Genomic DNA, 22378 nt, shown 5'->3' on the forward strand with positions numbered 1-22378 from the left:
CCATCAACTCAGTGCAATTATGCAAAATTAAAGAACAAAGAACAGTACAGGACAGGAACAGGCCCCCTGGCCCTCTAAGTCTGTGCCAATCATGATGCCCAAACGAAACTAAAAAAAAACCTCGGTCTGTATAAAGAGCAAAGAATCCCTACAGTGCAGGAGCATGCCATTCGGCCCATCGAATCTGCACCGGCTCTCTGACAGAGCATCTCACCCAGGTCCACTCTCCCTGAAACCCTACATATTTACCCTGCTAATCTTCCTAACATCTTTGGACACTATGGGGCAATTTATCATGGCCAATCCACCTAGTCTGCACACCTTTAGACACTAAGGGGCAATCTAGCATGGCCAATCCAATCCATCTAACCTGCACATCTTTAGACACTAAGAGGCAATCTAGCATAGCCAGTCCACCTACCCTGCACACATTTGGACTGTGCGAGGGAACCCACGCAGGGAGAATGTGAAAACTCCTCACAGGCAGTCACCCAAGGCTGGAATCGAACCAGGGTCTCTGGCATTGTGATGCAGCAGTGCTAACCACTGTGCCACCCTTAAACCTCATCAGAGTGATTATTTCAGTTGGGGCGGGTGAGGGAGTTGGGGAATAGAGGGATGGACAGTTTATTGGTGGGGCTTGCTTTCTGAGCAATATTTTTAAAAACTGGCACGAAAGATTGCAGATGCTCAGTTTGTCCTAGACACAAGGGGAAATGATGGTGTAGTGGTATTGTCACTAGACTAGTAATCTAGAGACGCAGGACAATGGGTCTCGGGGGACCCGGGTTCGAATCCCACCACGGCAGATGGTGAATTTTGAATTCAATAAAACTCTGGAACTAAAAGTCTAATGATGACCATGAAACCACTGTTGTAAAAAAAAACCCATCTGGTTCGCTAATTACCTTTCGGGAAAGAAATCTGCTGTCGTTGTTTGGCCGAGGCTCCAGATCCAACAATGACACTCAGTCCAAGGACAATCAAGATGAGCAATAAATGCTGGCCAAGCAATGCCCACATTCAATGAATTAAAATATATTAAAAATAACGTGCCTGAAATTCCTTGATTTTTTTGCAAGTGAGTGAGTAACTCTCTCTTCAGTGAATATAAAAGGTAACAAGAGTGTTACAGTTTTATAAGCCGTTGGTGAGGCTGGGGGGTTGTGTACAGTTTTGGTCACCCTGTTACAGGAAAGACATTGATAAACTGGAAAGAGTGCAAAGAAGATTTATGAGCATGTTGCCGGGACTGGTGGGCCTGAGTTATAGGGGGAGGTTGGGCAGGCTAGGACTTTGTTCCTTGTAACGTCGGAGAATGAGGGGTAACCTTATTGAGGTGTATAAAATCATGAGGGGCATAGATAGGATGAACGCACATAATCTCTTTCCCAGGGAAGGGGAATTGAAAACTAGAGGGCATAGGTTTAAGGAAGGTGAGAGAGGAAAGATTTAAAATTGACCTGAGGTGCAACTGTTTCACGCAGAGGGTGGTCTTTTGTTTTTTATTCATTCATAGGACATGGGCGGCGCTGGCTGGCCAGCATTTATTGCCCATCCTTAGTTGCCCTTGGAGGGCAGTTGAGAGTCAACCACATTGCTGTGGCTCTGGAGTCACATGTAGGCCAGACCAGGTAAGGTCGGCAGATTTCTTTCCCGAAAGGACATGAGTGAGCCAGATGGGTTTTTCCGACAATCGACAATGGTTTCATGGTCATCGGTAGATTCTTAATTCCTTTATTGAATTCCAATTCCACCATCTGCCATGGCAGGATTCGAATCCCGGTCCCCAGAACATTAGCTGAGTTTCTGGATTAATAGACTAGTGATAATACCACTAGGCTATCACCTCCCTATAGTATATTGAATGTGCTGCCAGAGAAAGTGGTTGAGGCAGGTACAATAGCAACATTTAAAAAGCATTTGGATAAGTACATGGATGGGAAAAGATTAGAGGGATATGGGCCAAACGTGGGCAATTAGGACTAGCTGGGAAGGCACCATGGTCGGCATGGACCAGTTGGGCTGAAGGGCCTGTTTCCATGCTGTATTGCTCTATGACTTTATGAGTCCTATTACTGTGCAGCCTTGACTCTGTATTATTGAGAGGCTCTACATGACATCATTACATTTTGATTGGAAATTCATGGAGCACGATCGTTACTTGTTCATTTATTGGACTACACCATTGACTCGAAGTGGAAATATTAGTGAGAGGATAGCATAATTTAGCAACATAAAGCTGACACCAAGCATAGTGCTTTTCCAAAACTCTCACTTAGTATTAGCTTTGTTCAGGGGATTCTGGGTTCTAGCTCATTCCAGAATCTTGGCACAAAGTCTAACCTGTGACGTCAGTCTAATATGAAGGGAGTGTGGGACCATAGAATCCCAACACAGCAGAAGGAGAACATTCAACCCATCCAGTCTGCACTGAGTCCAAAAGAGCATCTTAACCAGCGATTTAACATGGACAATCTACCTAACCCTTCTTAATCATTCGTGGTACATGGGCGTCATTGGCTGGCCAGCATTTACTGCCCATTCCTAGTTGCCCGAGGGCAGTTGAGAGTCAACCACATTGCAATGGCTCTGGAGTCACATTTTAAGTTTAAGTTTATTTATTAGTGTCACAAGTAGGCTTACATTAACACTGCAATGAGGTTATGGTGAAAATCCCCCAGTCGCCACACTCTGGGGCCTGTTCGTGTACACCGAGGGAGAATTTAGCATGGCCAATGCACCTAACCAACACATCTTTCGGACTGTGGGAGGAAACTGGAGCACCTGGAGGAAACCCAAGGAGACATGGGGAGAACGTGCAAAATCTGCACAGACTGTGACCCAAGCCAGGAGTCGAAGCCGGGTCCCTTGAGGCAGCAGTGCTAGTCACTGTGCCACCATGCCATCCATGTAGGCCAGACCAAGTAAGGATGGCAGATTTCCTTCCCTAACGGACATTAGTGAACCAGATGGGTTTTTCCGACAATCGAGAATGGCTTCATGGTCATCAGTAGATTCTTAATTCCAGATACTTTTTACTGAATTCAAATTTCACCATCTGCCGTGGTGGGATTCAAACCTGGATCCCCAGAACATTAGCTGACTTTCTGGATTAATAGTCTAGCGATAATACCACTAGGCCATTGCCACCCTTCACATAGACACAATTTTGGAATGCAGGAGGAAGCCGGAGAAAACCCATGCAGACACGGGCAGAATTTGTACACTCCACACAGACAAGCCAGGAATTGAACCCAGGTCCCTGGTGCTGTGTGACTGCAGTGCTAACCTCTGTGCCAGCCTTCCACCCAGGAGGCACCATCTTTAAACGCAGAATTAAACTGAGTCCTCTTCTATCTGCTCAGGTGGAGACCAAAGACGCAATTCCCCAACCGACACTCTTAAAAGTGATTAATTGGACTTGTGCTCTTTGTGGAAGCTTTCTGTGTAAATTGTCAGCCACATTTGGCAACAAAACAAGAGTTCCTACCATTTAAAGATGTGAAGAATTTTGGCCTGTTGGGGCACATAAGGGGACACGTAAATGCGAATCTTTCAATACACTTTACAGAATCCCTACAGTGCACAAGGGGCCATTTGACCCATCAAGCCTCAGCTCACTGTCTGTGTGGAGTTTGCAAGTTCTCCCCGTGTCTGCGTGGGTTTCCTCTGGGCAGTCCGGTTTCCTCCCACAGTCCAAAGATGTGCAGGTTAGGTGGATTGACTTTGTCAAATTGTCCCTTAGTGCCAGGCAGATTAGCAGGGTAAATACATGGGGTTACAGGGATAGGGTTTTGGGTGGAATTGTTGTCAGTGCAGGCGTGATGGGCCGAATGGCCTCCTTCTGCACTGTAGGGATCCTAAGTCTGCACCAACTCTCTGGCAGAGTATCTCACCCAGGTCCCCTCCCCTGCCCTATCCCGCTACCCCACACATTTCCCATGACCAATCCACCTAACCTGCACATCTTTGGACTGTGGGAGGAAACCCGGAGCACCCGGAGGAAACCTACGCAGACGCGGGGAGAACGTGCAAACTCCACACAGACAGTCACCCAAGGCCAGAATCGAACCCGGGTCCTGGCGCTGTGAGGCAGCAGTGCTAACCACTGTGCCACCGTGCAGTACTGATGAAGTTTCACTTTTCAGATGATACAGTCGAATCTCGTGTAGAGATTGAAGATGATCCTGCACCATTTTAAAGAGGTGATATTTATGCTTCATCAACATTGTTTACTCTTGAATGTGAAAATAACCTGCTGTGTTTGTCTAAATTTCAACAGGGTCTACATTTCAAAGCACTTCATTGGTTGCAAAGAACCTTGGTTCATCCCATGGTGAAAGACACCATATAAACTATTTAGTTCTGTGATTTTACACTAATGAGTGCATAAACTCACTCATATGTCACTTCCAATCCCAAAGAATGATTGAAAAAGTGAACAGTTCAACTCATCTAATAAATACAAAGACTTACGCTGGTCTATTGACTTCTTAAAAACTAAGGACAGGATTTTCCAACCACGCTCGCTCCAAGGCCGGAAAATCCCGCCCGACGACCTTTGCATGATCTGTATCCCGCCCGCTATGATTCCCAGGGCAGATGGGACAGGAAAATTCTGCCCCAAATTTCAAGCGTAAAAATAAAGAAAATGATCATTGTCTCATTGAATATATTGTGCAAAGGAGTCTCACAACACCAGCTTAAAGTCCAAAAGGTTTATTTGGAATCATGAGCTTTCGGAGCACAGTTCCTTCACTCAGCTGATGAAGGAACAGCTCTCCGAAAGCTCATGATTCCAAATAAACCTGTTGGACTTTAGGCTAATGTTCTAACACTTCTTACTGTGCTCACCCCAGCCCAATGCCAGCATCTCCACCTCATGAATGTGTTGTGAACACTCCAACTGGGTGTTCCTACTCAGGGGGTGTTTGGTTCTATTTTCCAGCTAACTCCCTATGCAGAATTAGACCCATAAATTCACATTGGTCTTGTCCATTCCTGGAACATTTCACTGCGAACCAATATCTCTCGTCATCTCAAAGCTGCCAGTCAACCCCAAAAGCTGCTGTCTAACACACTCTTTGAAACAGTAGTAGCTGGCTCAGAGCTCCACATCAGAGCAGTGGAAAGCTGACACCGCAGTTCTGTAATGCTGCAGGAAGTATCTCGAAACAACTTTCCCTCATTATTTCCAAATAACCCCCCCACCCGCCACCGCATACTCCACTGAATAAAGCGTCACTTGTTCGGAGATTTCCTCTTTGTGCTTCATGCAGTGAAACTGCAAAATCGCCGGAATTCTACCGTCCCGTCTGCCACGGAATCAGAGTAGGCAAGGGGCAGACAATGGAAATGTCCGTTGACCTAGGGCGGGATTTTCCGGTCTCGGATTAAGCAGGGCCATAAAATCCTGCCCAATGTCTTTCCTTAGTAGCAGAGAAATTGGGAACGTTTGGGAAGAAGAGAAGGAAGAAAGAAGCAATGAAAACTTGCATTATGCCAGGACGTTTTGGGGTGGCACAGTGGTTAGCACTGCTGCCTCACACCGCCAGGGACCCGGGTTCGATTCCGACCTCGGGTCACTGTCTGTGTGGAGTTTGCATCTTCTTCCTGTGTCGGCGTGGGTTTCCTTCAGGTGCTCTGGTTTCCTCCCACACTCCAAAGACGTGCCGGTTAGGTGGATTAGCCATGCTAAATTCTCTCTCAGTGTCCCAAGATATCTAGGTTAGATGGATTAGCCATGGGAAATGTGTGGGGATACGAGGATAGGGAGGGGGATACGGCCTGGGTAAGATACTCTGTCAGAGAGTTGGTGCAGACCCGTTGGGCCGAATGGCCCCTCCTGACTATGATTGAGTCTCTGATCTCGAAGCACTTGTCATAAAGATGTGCTTCAAGCCAAATAATGATTTTTAATCCAGCAGCTGGAAACCTGAATTGAAATGTAAAAAACAAACTTTTTGATAAAACACAAAGACTAGAGTGGCTTGAACTCACTTTCTAAGATGGCTAACCCCAATTTGCATTACTGTACATTCCACATTCCAATTCATTGGGGTGGAGTCAGTTGGCTTGCAAAAGCCATCAAGGGCAATGACTTTAGGGGAGCGTGAGGGACTCACATCTACTGCCTTATTAGCAAAGCATCTATGGCAATCACATGGGGCATTCAGCTATTGGAGATGGGCTATGAAGGCTAATCGCTTGGACAGTGGGACTTGGCTAGGTTTCGCTTCTTGACAAGAGATAATCAAGTCACTTTTGAAATGCACGGGCAAAACATCCTACTTTTTAAAATTCCCTTGGCAGTTGGAGAAGCTCACATGACAAGCCAACCCTTTGTGTGTTTTAAGCACACGTTTTTTCAGCAGAACTGAGGACAAGAAGCTGAGGGAGAAGACCAAAGTGGGAATCCTCCAACGCACCTGTAAGCTTCAGACTCAGTGGGCTGACAGTGATCACCCAAGGACACACTGCATACCGAGACTTCTTAAAAAAAAATCCAAACCGGCACAACCATCTCCTGAAAAACAACCAACTCAGTTGTCTAAATCTTTAAATCGAATGTAATAAGACAAATGAATTCAGTCAGAAGCCAGCCGAATCCACAAACTAGACTGTCTACTCTTTTACTTTGATTTAAGGACTCTAATTTGTCCAATCTATCCCTCCCCACCCTGTCATCTGTATTTATGAGTGTGCGAATGTTGATGCGCTTTTTAATATTTTGCTTAGATCGGTTTAAGGAAAGTAAAGTTAACCTCTTTCTTTGTTAAACTCAACAAAACCTGTCCTATTGGTGCTTTTATGGCCACAGTTAATAGTTAATCACTCACCAAATTGGCAAGCATATCCTTTTCAAAAATAACCTGTTGAGGTCAAGAGAGGAGATGGCAAGTTAGGGAGCTATTAACCTCCTCCTCACCTGATCACCACACATTATACAGCCAATAATATACATTATTTCATAATTGCAATTGTAATGCAGCAAATGTGGCAGCCAGGTTACACAGGAAGATTCCACAAACAGAAATATAATAATGTCCAATCTGTTATAATGCTTAAGCACTGCTGCCTCACAGCGCCAGGGATTCGGGTTCAATTCTGACTTCGGGTGTCTGTCTGTGTGGAGTTTGCACGTTCTCACCGTGTCGGTGTGGGTTTCCTCCGGGTGCTCCGGTTTCCTCCCACACTCCAAAGATGTGCTGGTTAGGTGGATTAGCTATGCTAAATTCTTCCTCAGTGTCCCAAGATATGTAGGTTAGATGGATTAGCCATGGGAAATGTGTGGGGATATGAGGATAAGGAGAGGGAGACGGCCTGGGTAAGATACTCTGTCAGAAAGTTGATGCAGACTCGATGGGCCAAATGGCCCATGGTTAAGAGATAAATACTGGCTTGGATACAAAAGAGAAGTCCCCTGATCACCTTTACAATAATGCCATGAGGGCTGGAATTCTCACGCCGGCAGGATTCTCCGGTTCCGCCGACAATGCAAGCCCGCCCATGGGATTCCCGCTGGCATGGGGTGACGTCAATGGGAATTCCTATTGACAGCGGTGGGACCAGAGAATCCTGCCGCTAGCAAACAACGCACCACCTTCCGCTAGCTGGGAGGCCGGAGAATCTCACCCGTGATCTCTTACATCCACCTAAGGGCAGAGGGAGGACTCACGCAAAAGACGGCACCCCTGACAGTGTGGCTCACCTTCAATACTACACTGTTTTAAAAAATTTTTAAAGTTTATTTATTAGGGGCGGCACGGTGGCACAGTGGGTAGCATGCTCCTCACAGCGCCAGGGACCTGGGTTCGATTCCCGGTTTGGGTCACTGTCTCTGTGGAGTTTGCATATTCTCCCCGTGTCTGCGTGGGTTTCCTCCAGGTGCTCCGGTTTCCTCCCACAATTCAAAGACATGCTGGTTAGGTGCATTGGCCATGCTAAATTCTCCATCACTGTACTCGAACAGGCGCCGGTGTGTGGCGACTAGGGGATTTTCACAGTGACTTCATTGCAGCGTGAATGTAAGCCTACTTGTGACTAATAAATAAACTAAACTAGTGTCACAAGTAGGCTTACATTAACACTGCAATGAAGTTACTGTGAAAATCCCCTAATCACCACACTCAGCACCTGTTCAGGTACACCGAGGGAGAATTTAGCATGGCCAATGCATCTAACCAGCATGCCTTTTCGATTGTGGGAGGAAACCAGAGCACCCAGAGGAAACCCACGCAGACACGGGGAGAATGTGCAGATAGTGACCCAAGCCAGGAATCGAACCTGGGTCCCTGGTGCCACCACCGTGTCGCCCCTGTCTAGTTTTTTGTGTTCGAGTCTCTGCGGTGGGACTTGAACCCTTTGGTTCAGAGGCGGGAATGCTACCATTAAGGCATGGCTGACCCCTGCTGGCGATGAAATTCCTGTACGAGGTGAGCTTGGTTGCTCTCAGATCTACTTCTCTGTAGCTACGAGCACAGAGCGCAAAACGGCCACTGAATCGATAAATGCTTTGAGCATTGTAGATAGAACTTTGCTCTGACATTTAGCACTGATGCCTCTCAGCGCCGGGGACCCAGGTTCAATTCTGGCCTTGGGAGACTGTCTGTTGCACGTCCTCCCCGTGTTTGCATGGGTTTCCTCTGGGTGCTCCGGTTTCCTCCAAAGATGTGTGGGTTAGGTGGATTGGCCATGCCAATCTCCCTTAGTATCAGGGAGATTAGCAGGGTAAATGCGTAGGGTTACGGGGATAGGGCCTGGGTGGGTTTGCTGTTGGTGCAGACTCGATGGGCTGAATGGTCTCCTTCTGCATTCTATTCTAGGGATTCTATTCTGTGAAATGGGATATTTTGTACTTTATGGGTACTTGACACTGAAATTCAATGCCTAAAATTCCATTACTTAGCACCAGTATCCCATACCTTGTTGAACACAAAATTCCTGCTGAAAATGAGATATGCCTTTTGCACTGGACACACATAAGATGCCTAATATCGAGGATATGGGGAGCGCCAACTGGCAGCATGGCTGTCTCTGGAGACGAAGGTCGACAACCTAATAACCCTGGCAGGCAATGAGAACTGCTGACACTCTGTGAAATTATAACCTCTCCTCTCGTGACAACATGAGTGCTTAGTCATCCCAAGGTTATTGCCTGACACTTGAGTGCTTCAGCTGAGTACAGAGACATTGAGAAGTGCCCTCTCGCATACTGAAATGACACTTAACACTCAGGGCAAAAAAAAAAGTGCTCAAACATGTAATACGGTGTTGTGGTTGGGTGTGTAACACCATGCTGAAGTCAATGTATCGGAAAGGATTTCCTAGACTTACAGTGTGAATCCGATTACCTGCATCAGACATAGAGGAAAGTGCAGCAGCAGCTGTAATATCAATAACTCGGACGGTTACATGTTAGGGAAACTAGCTTATTCAGGAATTAGAAGTTCAATCATTCAAACTTCCACGCTATTTGAAAACTTGTCTTCTTTTGTGTTCCTTTTTTAGATCATTCAATGTAGATATTGACAAGTGTGCCTAATCATCGGTCAAAGGCTTCTATCTGATTTGATTTGATTCGATTTATTAGTGTCACCTGTATTGGGGTACAGAGAAAGGTATAGTTTCTTGTGCGCTATACATGTTAGAATGACAAATTGGTCTTAGATGTAATGTGACCCAGTAAAACATCAGACCAATCAAAGAGTGATGTAATAGACAGCTGACCATCTGATTCACTATAAATAAGGAACTATGTAGAATTGCGGGTAGCTTGGAATGGCCCAGGGCGAGGCCCCAAGTTTGGAGTAATGATGTTTCTTCATTAAACCTTTTCTTTGATTTATAAGTTGGAGTAAGCTTTGTTGTTGTTTCATTAGCTGCATTTTGCAGCGAGAAACATTGGTGGATCTACTTTTAACTGGACACAGCCAGTCTTCAGCAATACAGGATGTACAGAGAAATACCATACCCTTGATGCATCACTTAACCCATATACACCTTTGTTCAATTTCCACAATACAAAGCATGCCGTTCATAGAGTACATAGGGGGGAAGGAAAGGAGAGAGTGCAGAATGTAGTGTTACAGTCATAGCTAGGGTGTAGAGAAAGAACAACTTAACATAAGATTGGTCCATTCAAAAGTCTGATGGCAGCAGGGTGGAAGCTGTTCTTGAGTTCTCATTTTTCCGAGGCAGCGGAACATATAGGCAGAGTTAACGGATGGGAGGTTGGTTTGCGTGGCAAGTGATTGAGGGAATAAACATTCCCAGTTATTCCTACTCTAGACAATGATTAAGTTCTGTGGACTTAGGTAATTACGCAGAGCATTTGATTTGATTTATTGTCACATTTATTGGTATACAGTGAAAAATATTGTTTCAGTTTAAGTTTATTTATTAGTGTCACAAGTAGGCTTACATTAACACTGCAATGAAGATATTGTGAAAATCCCCTAGTCGCCACACTCTGGCACCTGTTCGGGTACACTGAGGGAGAATTTAGCATGGCATATGCATCTAACCAGCACGTCTTTTGGACTGTGGGAGGAAACCGGAGCGCCCGGAGGAAACCCACGCATATACGTGCAGAATTTGCACAGACAGTGATCCAAGCCGGGAGTCAAACTCAGGTCCCTGGTGCTGTGAGGCTGCAGTGCTAACCACTGTGCTATCATGTCTTGTGTGCTACATGGACAAAACACACTTTTCATAGAGTACATAGAGGAGAAGGAAATGAGAGGGTGCAGAATATAGTGTTGCAGTCATAGCTGGGGTGTAGAGAAAGATCAGCTTAATATATGGCAGGTCCATTCAAAGGTCTGATGGCAGCAGAGAAGAAGCTGTTCTTGAGTCAGTTGGTATGTGTTCTCAGACATTTTCCCAACGGAAGAAGGTGGAAGAGAGTATGTCCGGGGTGCCTGGCATCCTTGATTACATTGGCTGCTTTTCCAAGGCAGCGGGAAGTGTTGACAGAGTCAATTGATGGGAGGCTGGTTTGCGTGATAGACTGGGCTACATTCACGACCTTTTCTAGTTTCTTGCCCCTATTAGTAGAGAGTTTTGCCTCTCTTTTAGGCAAAGAAAATTCAACAGATATAAATCGCTCAGGAGCTTAATTCAGAGACTAAAGCAAGATGATGGCTTTGCTACTTGCTGACACAAAAAGGAAATCACTTGCAACTTAAATGTTAATCTGATGCTGCCAGAACTGTACTGGAATGTAAATGAGGTAGTTTAACCAGCACCAGATTCTCCCAAGCATTGGAGAGTTGTAGTTCAGCAGTATAATTGTTTCGTTCTTGAATAACATACTTGAAAGATACATGGGTTGAGTTGCTTGTTCCATTCTTCCAGGGGAGAGTAAGATCTTATCTCTTTCTCTAAGAATGAGGCTGGAAGTGAGTCATATGGAAGACTTTCATCCTCCTCCTATAAGATTAAATAGATTCCGAAATCTCTTCAACCATTGTAAGAAGTCTCACAACACCAGGTTAAAGTCCAACAGGTTTATTTGGAATCACAAGCTTTCAGAGTGTGAAAGCTCGTGATACTAAATAAACCTGTTGGACTTTAACCTGGCGTTGTGAGACTTCTTACTGTGCCCACCCCAGTCCAACTCTGGCATCTTCACATCATGGCTCTTCAACCATGTTTGCTACGCATCGTCCACTTAAAAAAATTCAGTGTTCCTTCTTTCCAGTTGGAGGATGATTGAATACCAATAAGGAAGAACTGAAGAAGAAAGAAATTATAAATGATTTTTTAACAATGTTGATTGTTTTGTGCTGGTTATCGTACTGGCTACCCAATGTGGAGATGATGAGTTCAAATCCCACTATGATATGTTGTGAAATTGAATCTGGCTTGCACATGACTCCAGTCGCATCTTATGTGGTTGAACCCTAATGACCTCAGGGCAACCGGAAATAGACATTAAACTTCCAGTTGCTGGTGTTGCCCATATCCTAAGAAGCTGACATTGTTTGTTAAATTCTTAAACAAAATGGGTGAGATTGGTGTCAAGAGCGGAAAATCTCGCGAGATGTCGATATTGGCTGGAATTTTCTGGCCTCCCAGTCACGTGTTTCCCGTCGGATGGAGGTGGCGTGTTGATTGTTAGCGGCAGGATTCTCCGGGTCCTGCTGCTGTCAGTGGGAATTCCCATTGACATCACCCGAGACCAGCGAGAAATCCGCAGGCGTAGGTGCGTTGCCAGCGGGACAGGAGAATCCCGCCGGCGTGAATAGCCGGAGAATTCCGGCCATCATGTATCACGCTAACATGATTGCCCCTCCCCCGCCAGTGGTGTAACGGGATTTCTGATGTGCAACATTGGGAATGTCATTTTAATGCACCTACATCTCAGTATCAAACCTCCATACCTGAATCATCACCACCCTCCTCCCAACACCCACCGTAAAGTACTGGTATACAGAGAAAAGTATTGTTTCTTGCGCGCTGTACAGACCAAACATACCGTTCATAGAGGGGAGAAAGAAAAGAGAGGGTGCAGAATGTCACGTTACAGTCATAGCTAGGATGTAGAGAAAGAGCAGCTTAATATAAGATAGGTGTAAGGGCAGCCCAGTGTGAATTACGACTGATCTCCTAACACATGTACCTGGTGGGTGAACTTCCCAGGCAAAGTACATCACTCAGGGAGGAGAGGGACACGCCCGGTCACTGCTCGGGCACTGCCCCAGACGGCAGTGCCCAGCGGCTCTGTTGGTGTGGGGCGGTTCCACAGGACCTTGTGTACACTGGAGCAGTCCTTGAAAGTGACACCCAATCTTTCAAAAATTAAGTTGCTGGCAGGGTGGGCTCTCCACTGGTGCTGGCAGCTTCAACGCCAATTTTCCTGCCCACTATCGCACTCTAAAGTTTATTTATTAGTGTCACAAGTAGGCTTACATTAACACTGCAATAAAGTTACTGTGAAAATCCCCTAGTCACCACACTCCGGCACCTGTTCGGGCACACTGAGGGAGAATTTAGCATGGCCAATGCACCTAACCAGCACGTCTTTCAGACTGTGGGAGGAAGCCGGAGCACCCGGAGGAAACCCACGCAGACACGGGGAGAATGTGCAGACTCCACACAGACAGTGACCCGAGGCGGGAATTGAACATGGATCCCTGGTGCTGTGAGGTAGCAGTGCTAACCACTGTGCTACCGTGCCACCCATACAGAATTTCCCCTGTCGTTTTATCAAGTCCAGGAGAAATTCGACACAATGTGTGCACCCTAACCTTCATGGCATGCGGGGAGAACATTGACTGCAGACACACGCTGAAGCACTGCTGTTGGCTTTTGCAACTTCAGGAGCAATGTGACAACTTAGACCAACCGCTGGTGTACAATCTGGTAAGAGTGCTTTAAATAATGTCAGCTCCATTTGGTACACCTCAGTTGTTCCTCAAAACTAACACAAGTCCAAGAAATATAAGGTACAGAAGGTAGAGTGAGTGAAGGGGTGAATATCATAGAATCCCTACAGAGCACAAGGAGGCCATTCGGCCCATTGAGTCCATGCTGACCACAATCGCACCCAGGCCCTATTCCCGTAACTCTCATTTACCCTAGTAATCCCCCTAACACTAGAGTCAATTTAGCATGGCCAATCAACCTAACCCGCACATCTTTGGACTGTGGGAGGAAACCGGAGCACCCGAAGGAAACCCATGAAGACATGGGAGAATGTGCAAACTCCACACAGGTAGTGACCCGAGGCTGGAATTGAACCTGGGTCCCTGGCGCTGTGAGGCAGCAGTACTAATCACTGTGCCACCCATTGCGCCATCCATAGGAAGAGGGGAGATAGGTAGAAATTTGATCACCATATTTCTACCTGTCTCCCCTCTTCCAATGGATGTGCACCATTGTGATTAGTGAGAATTGCGAATTCTCAATAAGTTGTCTGGAACGGTGACAGAGATGCTTGTGAGAAGGTATTAGCAAGAAGAGGTCTCAACAAGAACACCAACAACATGCATTTATACAATGCCTTTAACATAGTAAAACATCCCAAGGCACTTTGTGGGAGAACTATTAATCACAATGTGACAGCAAGCTACATAGGGAGGAGATATTAGAACAGCTGTAGCTAGCTTTTTAGGAACATCTGCATTACAACATTTACACAGCAGTTACACTTCAAAAAGTACTTCCTTGGTTGTAAAGCGCTTGAGATATCTGATAGTCATGAACAGTGTTATGCAAATGCATATAATTATGCTCTGTTATCTTAAATGAGGCAAAAGGGAGAGAGAGGTTGAGATGCTTAGAGAAAGAATTCCAGAGCTTAGGGCCTCAGCAGCTGAAGACACGGCTACCATTCATAGAACAACGCAAATTAGCAATGGGCAAGAGAGCAGAATTGGAGTAATACAGATACCCAGGAGAGTTGTGAGGATGGACATGATTACAGAGGCAATGAAGCCATGGAGGAATTTGAAAACAAAGGGGAGAATTTTAAAATTGACATGTAATTAATAAGGTGCACCAGAGACAAAAGTATTTTCTATTTATGGGAGATTTGATTAATTCCACCGCCCCCCCCCCCCCCACCCCCCACGCCCCCACCCCCCCACCCCCCGCCGCCGGAAGATGGGGATTTGTTGGTTATTTTATCGAATAACAAATACCTAAGCCAGAGTAGGATTTGTTCTCTGGGCAACACCTACTATTATAACACTGTTCCTGAGATGATGCACTCTGTTGGAGAAAGAGCATCAATTGCAGCTGAAATGACATCTCAATATTGGTGGCACATTGATTAAACAGTTCTTAAAATCGAATTGCATAGTTCTAATCCACAATGTTAGTTAAAATAAAATTATATTGCTGAAAACAAACACATGTTATCAAAGCTTTCATCTTGCACTCATTTGGATAATTTGCAACAACATTACTCCCTTTACATTTGGTATTCTTGCAAAATATTCTGATGAGTGTAAGACAAAAAGCTTTGACAGGAGGTGTTTTTATCATCATTATTGTGGTTCTTTAGTACCAAATGACTATTTATAAATATATAGTTCTAATTATAGATATATATATTATTTAAAGTTTTAAAATTTATTTATTAATGTCACCAGTAGGCTTACATTAACACCAGGACTGCAGTCTGTGGATTAATTTGACTCATGGTGACATTTTGACACAGTGGTTGGCACTGCTGCCTCACAGCGCCAGGGACCCCAGTTCAATTCCCGGCTTGGGTCACTGTCTGTGCGGAGTTTGCATGCCCTCCCAGTGTCTGCATGGGTTTCATCTGCGTGCTCCACTTTCCTCCCACAGTCCGAAAGACGAGCTGGTTAGATGCATTGGCCATGCCAAATTCTTCCTCAGTGTACCCTGTATTCTCAGACTGTGACCCTTGGATCTGGAGATCCCGACGATGGGGAATATCCTCCTTGCATCCACCCTGTCTACTGTTAGAATTTTATAGATTTTTGTGAGATTCCACCCCCCACCCCCCCTCATTCTTCTGAACTCCAATGAATAAAATCGTAACTTCTCTGTTCGTTTGATGTCTCCACCATCAAAAGTACAGTTGGTGACAACCATGTCGGAGAAGCAGCCCAGGATTTTGCTGTTGGGAGTGGTGACAACCAAAACTACCAGTGATGACAATGATGTGAGGAAGAATAAATTGCACTGATATAGTGACCTTAGGGGATGCGTTATCTCAGTTGGTAAGATGGCTAGAATGTGATGTAGAGTAACGCTGACAGTATCGGATCAATCCCCATAACAGCTGAGCTAGTTTTTGGGGACAACCTCCGAAGAAACAGATTTTATTTTTACATTTTAATGGCATCAAGCGGCATGGGGAGAAAGCAGGAACATGGCATTGAGATAGAGAGTGAGGTATGACCTTAGTGAATGGCGGAGCAGGTTCTGGGACGAATGGCCTACTCCTGCTCCTAGTTACTATGTTTTCTCACCTGACTTCAGAGTGATATCATGACCAATCATCGATAGACTCGGACAATTATACTTCACGAAGAATGATAATACCTTTCAAACATAAAATTCCCCATGACACTCATCCATGGTTTTCCAAGAGGGTGCTGCACTGCCGGTGGTGCCGTCATTTGGGCGAGCTGTTGAATGTTTCTGTACACTTCTTGGTTGCACGTAATCACAGAATAGAACCATGGAAGTGCAGAAAGAGGCCATTCGGCCCATTGAGTCCGCACCGACTCTCCGAACGAACATCCCACCCAGATCCTCCCCTCCGCCCTATCCTTGTAACCCCACGCATTTACCATGGCTGATCCATCTAACCTACACATCTTTGGGGTGTGGGAGGAAACCGGAGCACCTGGAGGAAACCCACGCAGATACAGGGAGAACATGCAAACTCCACACAGACAGTCACCCGAGGCTGGAATTGAACTCGGGTCCCTGGCATTCTGAGGCAGCAGCGTTAACCACTGTGCCACTAATGTATGATCAACATGACCAGTCCTAGCAGTAAATACTTAATCAGGAGACAGGAAACATAGAATCATAAAATTTAACAGTGCAGAAGGAGGCCATTCAGCCCATCGAGTCTGCACCAACCACAATCCCACCCATGCTCTGTCCCCATAACCCCATGCATTTACCGTAGCTTGTCCTCCTGGAACTAAGGGGCGATTTAGCATGACCAATCCACATCTGAACAGATCTTTGCTGTGAGATGATGACGTTAAGCCATAAACTAATAATCATTCTTAAGTATATGATTTATAAGACTACAGGAAACATTAGGCCACGTGTTCTGTAAATGTCGGTGTGCACGGTTGTATGCCTAGTTGCCATCTTTATATGGGGCAATGGACAACAGGACACAGGCTTGGTGATCACTGGCCCTGGAATTCCAAATATTACAGTGCTATTAGCAGAATCTCTCAGGGATCTCAGTTTTCTTTATCCCATTTGATTCCCTTGGCATTTTTCTTTCCTTTTTCTCTCCCATTCTTTTGGGAAGACTCTCTTCTTCCTGTAAACCATCTCATCATAGAGGCCTATCTCCCCGGTGTGGAATGGATGGTGCACAATTAAACCTGTATTCCATCATATGCCTGTGCTGTTGCTGCTTAACATAGAAACATAGAAACCCTACAGTGCAGAAGGAAGCCATTCGGCCCATCGAGTCTGCACCGACCACAATCCCACCCAGGCCCTACCCCCACATATTTTACCCGCTAATCCCTCTAACCTATGCATCCCAGGACTCTAAGGGGCAATTTTTAACCTGGCCAATCAACCTAACCCGCACATCTTTGGACTGTGGGAAGAAACCGGAGCACCCGGAGGAAACCCACGCAGACACGAGGAGAATGTGCAAACTCCACACAGACAGTGACCCGAGCCGGGAATCGAACCCGGGACCCTGGAGCTGTGAAGCAGCGGTGCTAACCACTGTGCTACCGTGCCGCCCTGCTGTGCTGGGAGAGAGAAACCCCGGACCTTCAAACGGAGTTGCAGCAGTTTTAAGTTTAAAGTTTATTTATTATTGTCACAAGTAGCTGCAATGCTGCAACCGTGAAAATCCCCTTCCAAAAGAGCTGAACTTTGAGCTATAATCAGCTTGCAAAATGAAAAGGAGTACATTCAAACTTTACCGCACTCCCGCACTGGGGAGATACATTTTTTCCATTCGAAACTGTGTCACTGTGAAAATGACTCAAAGCTCCATTACACATTTCAGTGACAAACATCAGAAGGAGCGAGGCAATTGCAAGTAAATGGAAAGGCTTGCCTCCACACATCTTTTTCTTCCTCCTTTACCCAATTGTGTGGCTGCAGTCAAATCACCCAGGCAGCCTTGGAGAAATACATAATTGACATAATTGAGCAGAAAAGGGTTATTATATCCATTCCTTCCCACTTTCCAGCTTCCTTCCTCTGTCTTCTTTCGTTCTCGAGACCTACCTTCTGTTTATCCTAGCATTTCTGCCGACCATTTCCAAATATTTATTTTCTTTTTTTTGTTCATTCGTGGGACGTGGGCACCGCAGACTGAGCCAGCATTTATTGCCCAGCCTTAGTTGCCCTTGAACTGAGTGGCTTGCGAGGCCATTTCAGAGAGCAGTTGAGAGTCAAGCACATTGCTGTGGATCTGGAGTGTAGGCCAGACCAGGTAAGGACAGCAGATTTCCTTTCCTAAAGGACATTGGTGAACTAGATGAGTTTTTCCTACAATTGACAATCATAGAATCAGACAGTGCATCAAAGGCCTTTCGGCCCATTGAGTCCGCACCCACACATTAGAAACACGTGAACTCCCACCTAATCCCATCTGCCAGCACTTGGCCCATAGCCCTGAATGTTATGACGTGCCAAGTGTTCATCCAGATACTTTTTAAAGAAAGTGAGGCAACCCAACTCCATCACCCTCCCAGGCAGCACATTCCAGACCGTCAACACCCTCTGGATAAAAATTTTTTTCCTCACATCCCCCCTAAACCTCTTGCACTTCACCTTGAACCTATGTCCCCTCGTGACTGACCCTTCAACTAAGGGGAACAGTTGCTCCTTATCCACTTGGTCCATGTCTCTCATAATCCAGTACACCTCGATCAGGTCACCCCTCAGTCTTCTCTGCTCCAACGAAAACAACCCAAATCTATGCAACCTCTCTTCATAATTTAAATGTTCCATCCCAGGCAGCATCCTGGTGAATCTCCTCTGAAGCCCCTCCAGTGCAATCACAGCCTTCCGGTAATGTGGCGACCAGAACTGCACACAGTGGGGGCAATTCTCCCATTGCGACCCGCAAATTTTCTGGCGGGTCGGTCGGGGGATGTGAGTGCCAGCCATTTTGTGGGATTCGCGTATGCGTTCCCGGCACGTGCGTGTCTCCCAGAGCCGGAGAACAGTCATCGTCGGGACCACGCTGGAAACTGGCGGGAAGAGATTTCAATCTCCTTTTAATGTATTTTAAATCTATTTTACATGTGATTATCAGGCCCAGCACGGACCTTGCCGGGCCCGATAGCATCTCCCACCCCACCAGGAGTATTTCACTCCAGCGGGGTTTAGAGTAGCTCCCTACGTTCGGGGAACTAGCGAGAGACCCCGCTGGAGTGAAGAGGGGGTAATTGGGGCCCCTCAGGGGGTCGGATGGCAGGGGGGTGGTGCCCCCTGGGCATGGGCACCCTGGCAGTGAAGCCTGTGCCCCTCGGCACTGCCCAAGGGACAAAGTGTCCATGCCCAGGGGGCACCTTGATACTGCCCATTGGACATCAGGCAGCGCCAAGGGGGGCGGGGTCTATTGTGGCCAGGGCCTAAGGGGCGATCAGTGGGGATGGGGGGTCCTGCTGCCACTCTACATGGGGATCGGTTTGGGCTGGAAGGAGGACAGCGATTGGGATGGGCTGGGGGGGGAGGGGGGGGGGGGTGAGGGTGTTCTGCCGGGGGGAGGCCTGCCTCCCAGGATGGGGTCAGCGGGGGAGGGGTGTCTGCCGGGGTGAGGGGGGGTGTGGGGGATCGCCATCGCTGTGTGCAGGGGGGGGCTGGATATCGGGGCGCTCCGGGACAGAGGGGGTCGGGGCTGGCCCGGGAATTGTCGTGGGGAACGCGATCGGGCCATGGGGGGGGGGGGGGGGGGGGGGGGCTGGAGGGGCAGCACTGTGGGGGTCCTGGGCTGGCCAGCGATTGAGCTGGCCAACAACCGGGGAGAGTGACAGATCGGGGCCACTGTGCATGCGCAGAGTTCCAGAACTGTCAAATTCCGGCGCGAATAGGCCCGCGCCCCCTGGGTTTTTAATGATATTCACGACTGTGACCTCTGCATTGCACAGAGTGGGGAGATTCGGGTCTGAAGTTGAACTGAAAAAACAGTCATGATCTAGACCAGTTTTCTCACCAATTCAGCACTTCTCGGGAGAATCGCCCCCAGTACTCTAGCTGTGGCCTCACCAGAGTTCTATGCAACCCCAACATGATTTCCTTGTTTTTGTAATGTATGCCTTGATCGATAAAGGCAAGTGGCCCATATGCCTTTTTCACCACCCTAGTAACATGCCTTCTGCTTTCTGAGATCTGTGAGCAAACACGCCCAGGTCTCTTTGTTCCACAGAACTTTCTAGTGTCCTACCATGCATTGAGCACTTGTCAAATTACGCCTTCCAAAGTGTATCACCTCACATCTTTCAAGGTTAAAATTCCATCTGCCACTTATCTGTCCATTTAACCATTCCATCTTTCATCGACATCAGTAGGTTTTTAATTCCAGATATTTTTTATTGAATTCAAATTCCACCACCTGCCTTGGCGGGATTCGAACCCGGGTTCCCAGAACATTAGTTGAGTTTCGGGTTCAATAGCCGAGTGATAACACCACAAGGCCATCACCTCCCCTGATTCCCCTTATTCTATCCATTTTGTCCAGTTTTGTATTTCCTCTTCAGTTTGACACTTGGTAAAACTCTCGTGCTAAGAATAAATATTTCACTGCACTGAAAATATGGGACAAATTCAGCAGATGCGAGTTGCAAGCACAGCAATACACATGGTTTAATTCCAGGAGACACTAGAATATGTGACTCTTACCAGCCAATGGTGGTCCTACAAGTACCGGGCAACACTCCACGATGGTGACGAGTCCCACTGCACTGGAGAACCGCTTGGCGCCAACTAGGTCCATCAGCGTTTCGAAGAGAACAGCACTCACCATTCCGAAGGCAAAGCCGAAGAAGATAGTGTAGACCACCAGGCCTTTGAAGCCGGTTGCCAGTGGGCACATGACGTGGCAGAAACCATTGTAGAAGACAGCGAAGCTAAAGAAATACTGGATCTTTGGCCTTACCCATCTGGAGTTTGCAAGAAGCCCCATGCTAGGTCTTGCAAACATATCTATAAAAGCTAGAATGGAAAGTAGGAATGCTGCGGAATATTCATCTATGCCCATGTGCTTGGCATAGGGAGCCAAAAACACAATTGGGGCAAAGAAGCCAAAGAACATAATGACATTTCCAGACAAGTAGATTAGAAATCCCCGGTGTTTGAAGAGGCTCAGATCTAGATAGTTATTAAGGACTTCATAGACACTGTTCTTCTTCTTCTTTTTCTGTAACGGGCTATCCCCCGTGTCTTTACTCTCCTTCTTTGGAGTGGAAAGCTGTGCATTGTTTACGGGAGCTGGTTTGATGGGTTGTATTGGCCTCATCAAGGATCCTGCCACGCAGCAGTTCAACAGTATTGCCCCGAGGATAAAGAAGCTGCCTCTCCAACCAAATATATTAACTAAGTACTGATTCAGAGGTGCCAGAGTACTCAAGAATACCGGGCTACCTGCCATCGCCAGCCCGTTGGCAATGGGGCGCTTCTTGTAAAAGTATTTTCCAATCATCGTTAAGGACGGTTGCAAGTTGAAAGCCAATCCCATGCCTGAAAAAAGATAAGGAGAACATTATATTGATTAATATGTATATTAGCAATCAGGATTAATAAAATATAAATGCAGTAAGAAGGAAGGAAATAGGTTGATATTGAAAATGCACCCAACAGGGCATCTGGAATTGTTGTGTTTATTTCATAAGTCATATATTCCACACACCAGTTTATTTGGGATCATTTATTTCACATGTGTACTCCTAAAATAATTTTGGCTTACCTTTGTAACTAAATTGTTTAACAATTAATTATATAGATTCCAAATAAACCTGTTGGACTTTAACTGGGTGTTGTGAGACTTCTTACTGTACACCATACATGTCACCAATGATGACTGAACAACTTGTGAAGCGTTATGGTTCAGTATGGTCAGAGAGGGATATCTCAGCAGAGTTCCTTGCCCTCCACTCTAGACATGACCTGAAGGCTGTCAAGTGTTAATTATGAATCAAGACCACAATTCATACTCAAAGCTCCTGGTCCAGGTTGCAAGTCCCAATCTATTATCAACGCAAGCAGGTTGTGGAGGCAGCAATGCACGAGGCACATCTTCTATCCAATACTCACCTCCAATGCAGCCCACGCACAAAAAAAGCCCAATGATGCTGTTGCAAAATGAAGCAGCGATCATTCCGATTGAACATAGCACGCCTCCACCCATCATCACAGGACGGCATCCGTACTTGTTTACCAAGACGCTGCTTAGAGGCCCTAAGAGGAACAAAACGAAAGGGAAAGGTTGTCATATTTCATTACCATATGGCATATATTGCTTTGCAAAGCCTGTGCAATGGAGCCATGTCCTTGAAGCCTCAAGAAAATGTACAAATGGACAGCAAAACAAATCCATCAAATCCCTACAGTGCAGAAAGAGGCCCTCAGCGCCTTCAATTAGCTTTCATTCAGCTCCTCAGTAACAGTGGCATGGTTAAGCGGCTTCCAAAGAGATTTCCCCACTTTGCGTCAACATCGGATGTCT

General features: G+C 46.3%; 1 protein-coding gene across 4 annotated transcripts in view; it reads right to left on the reverse strand.

The window, feature by feature from the left end:
* Window positions 1-22378, reverse strand: part of LOC144498499 (monocarboxylate transporter 2) — a 156618-nt gene that overhangs the window by 6087 nt on the left and 128153 nt on the right. For 3 of the 4 annotated variants that reach the window (XM_078219704.1, XM_078219703.1, XM_078219705.1), the window contains 2 exons: window positions 21967-22110; window positions 20557-21393 (listed from right to left, as the gene is read on the reverse strand). In XM_078219704.1, coding sequence (XP_078075830.1) covers window positions 20557-21393; window positions 21967-22110 — 981 coding nt within the window. Of the gene's footprint in view, window positions 1-20536; window positions 21394-21966; window positions 22111-22378 lie in introns of those variants that run through there. The other variant, XM_078219706.1, reaches the window with a different exon arrangement.

The sequence above is a fragment of the Mustelus asterias genome, chromosome 9 (assembly GCF_964213995.1).
Source record: "Mustelus asterias chromosome 9, sMusAst1.hap1.1, whole genome shotgun sequence".
In the NCBI taxonomy this organism is placed as follows: domain Eukaryota; kingdom Metazoa; phylum Chordata; class Chondrichthyes; order Carcharhiniformes; family Triakidae; genus Mustelus; species Mustelus asterias.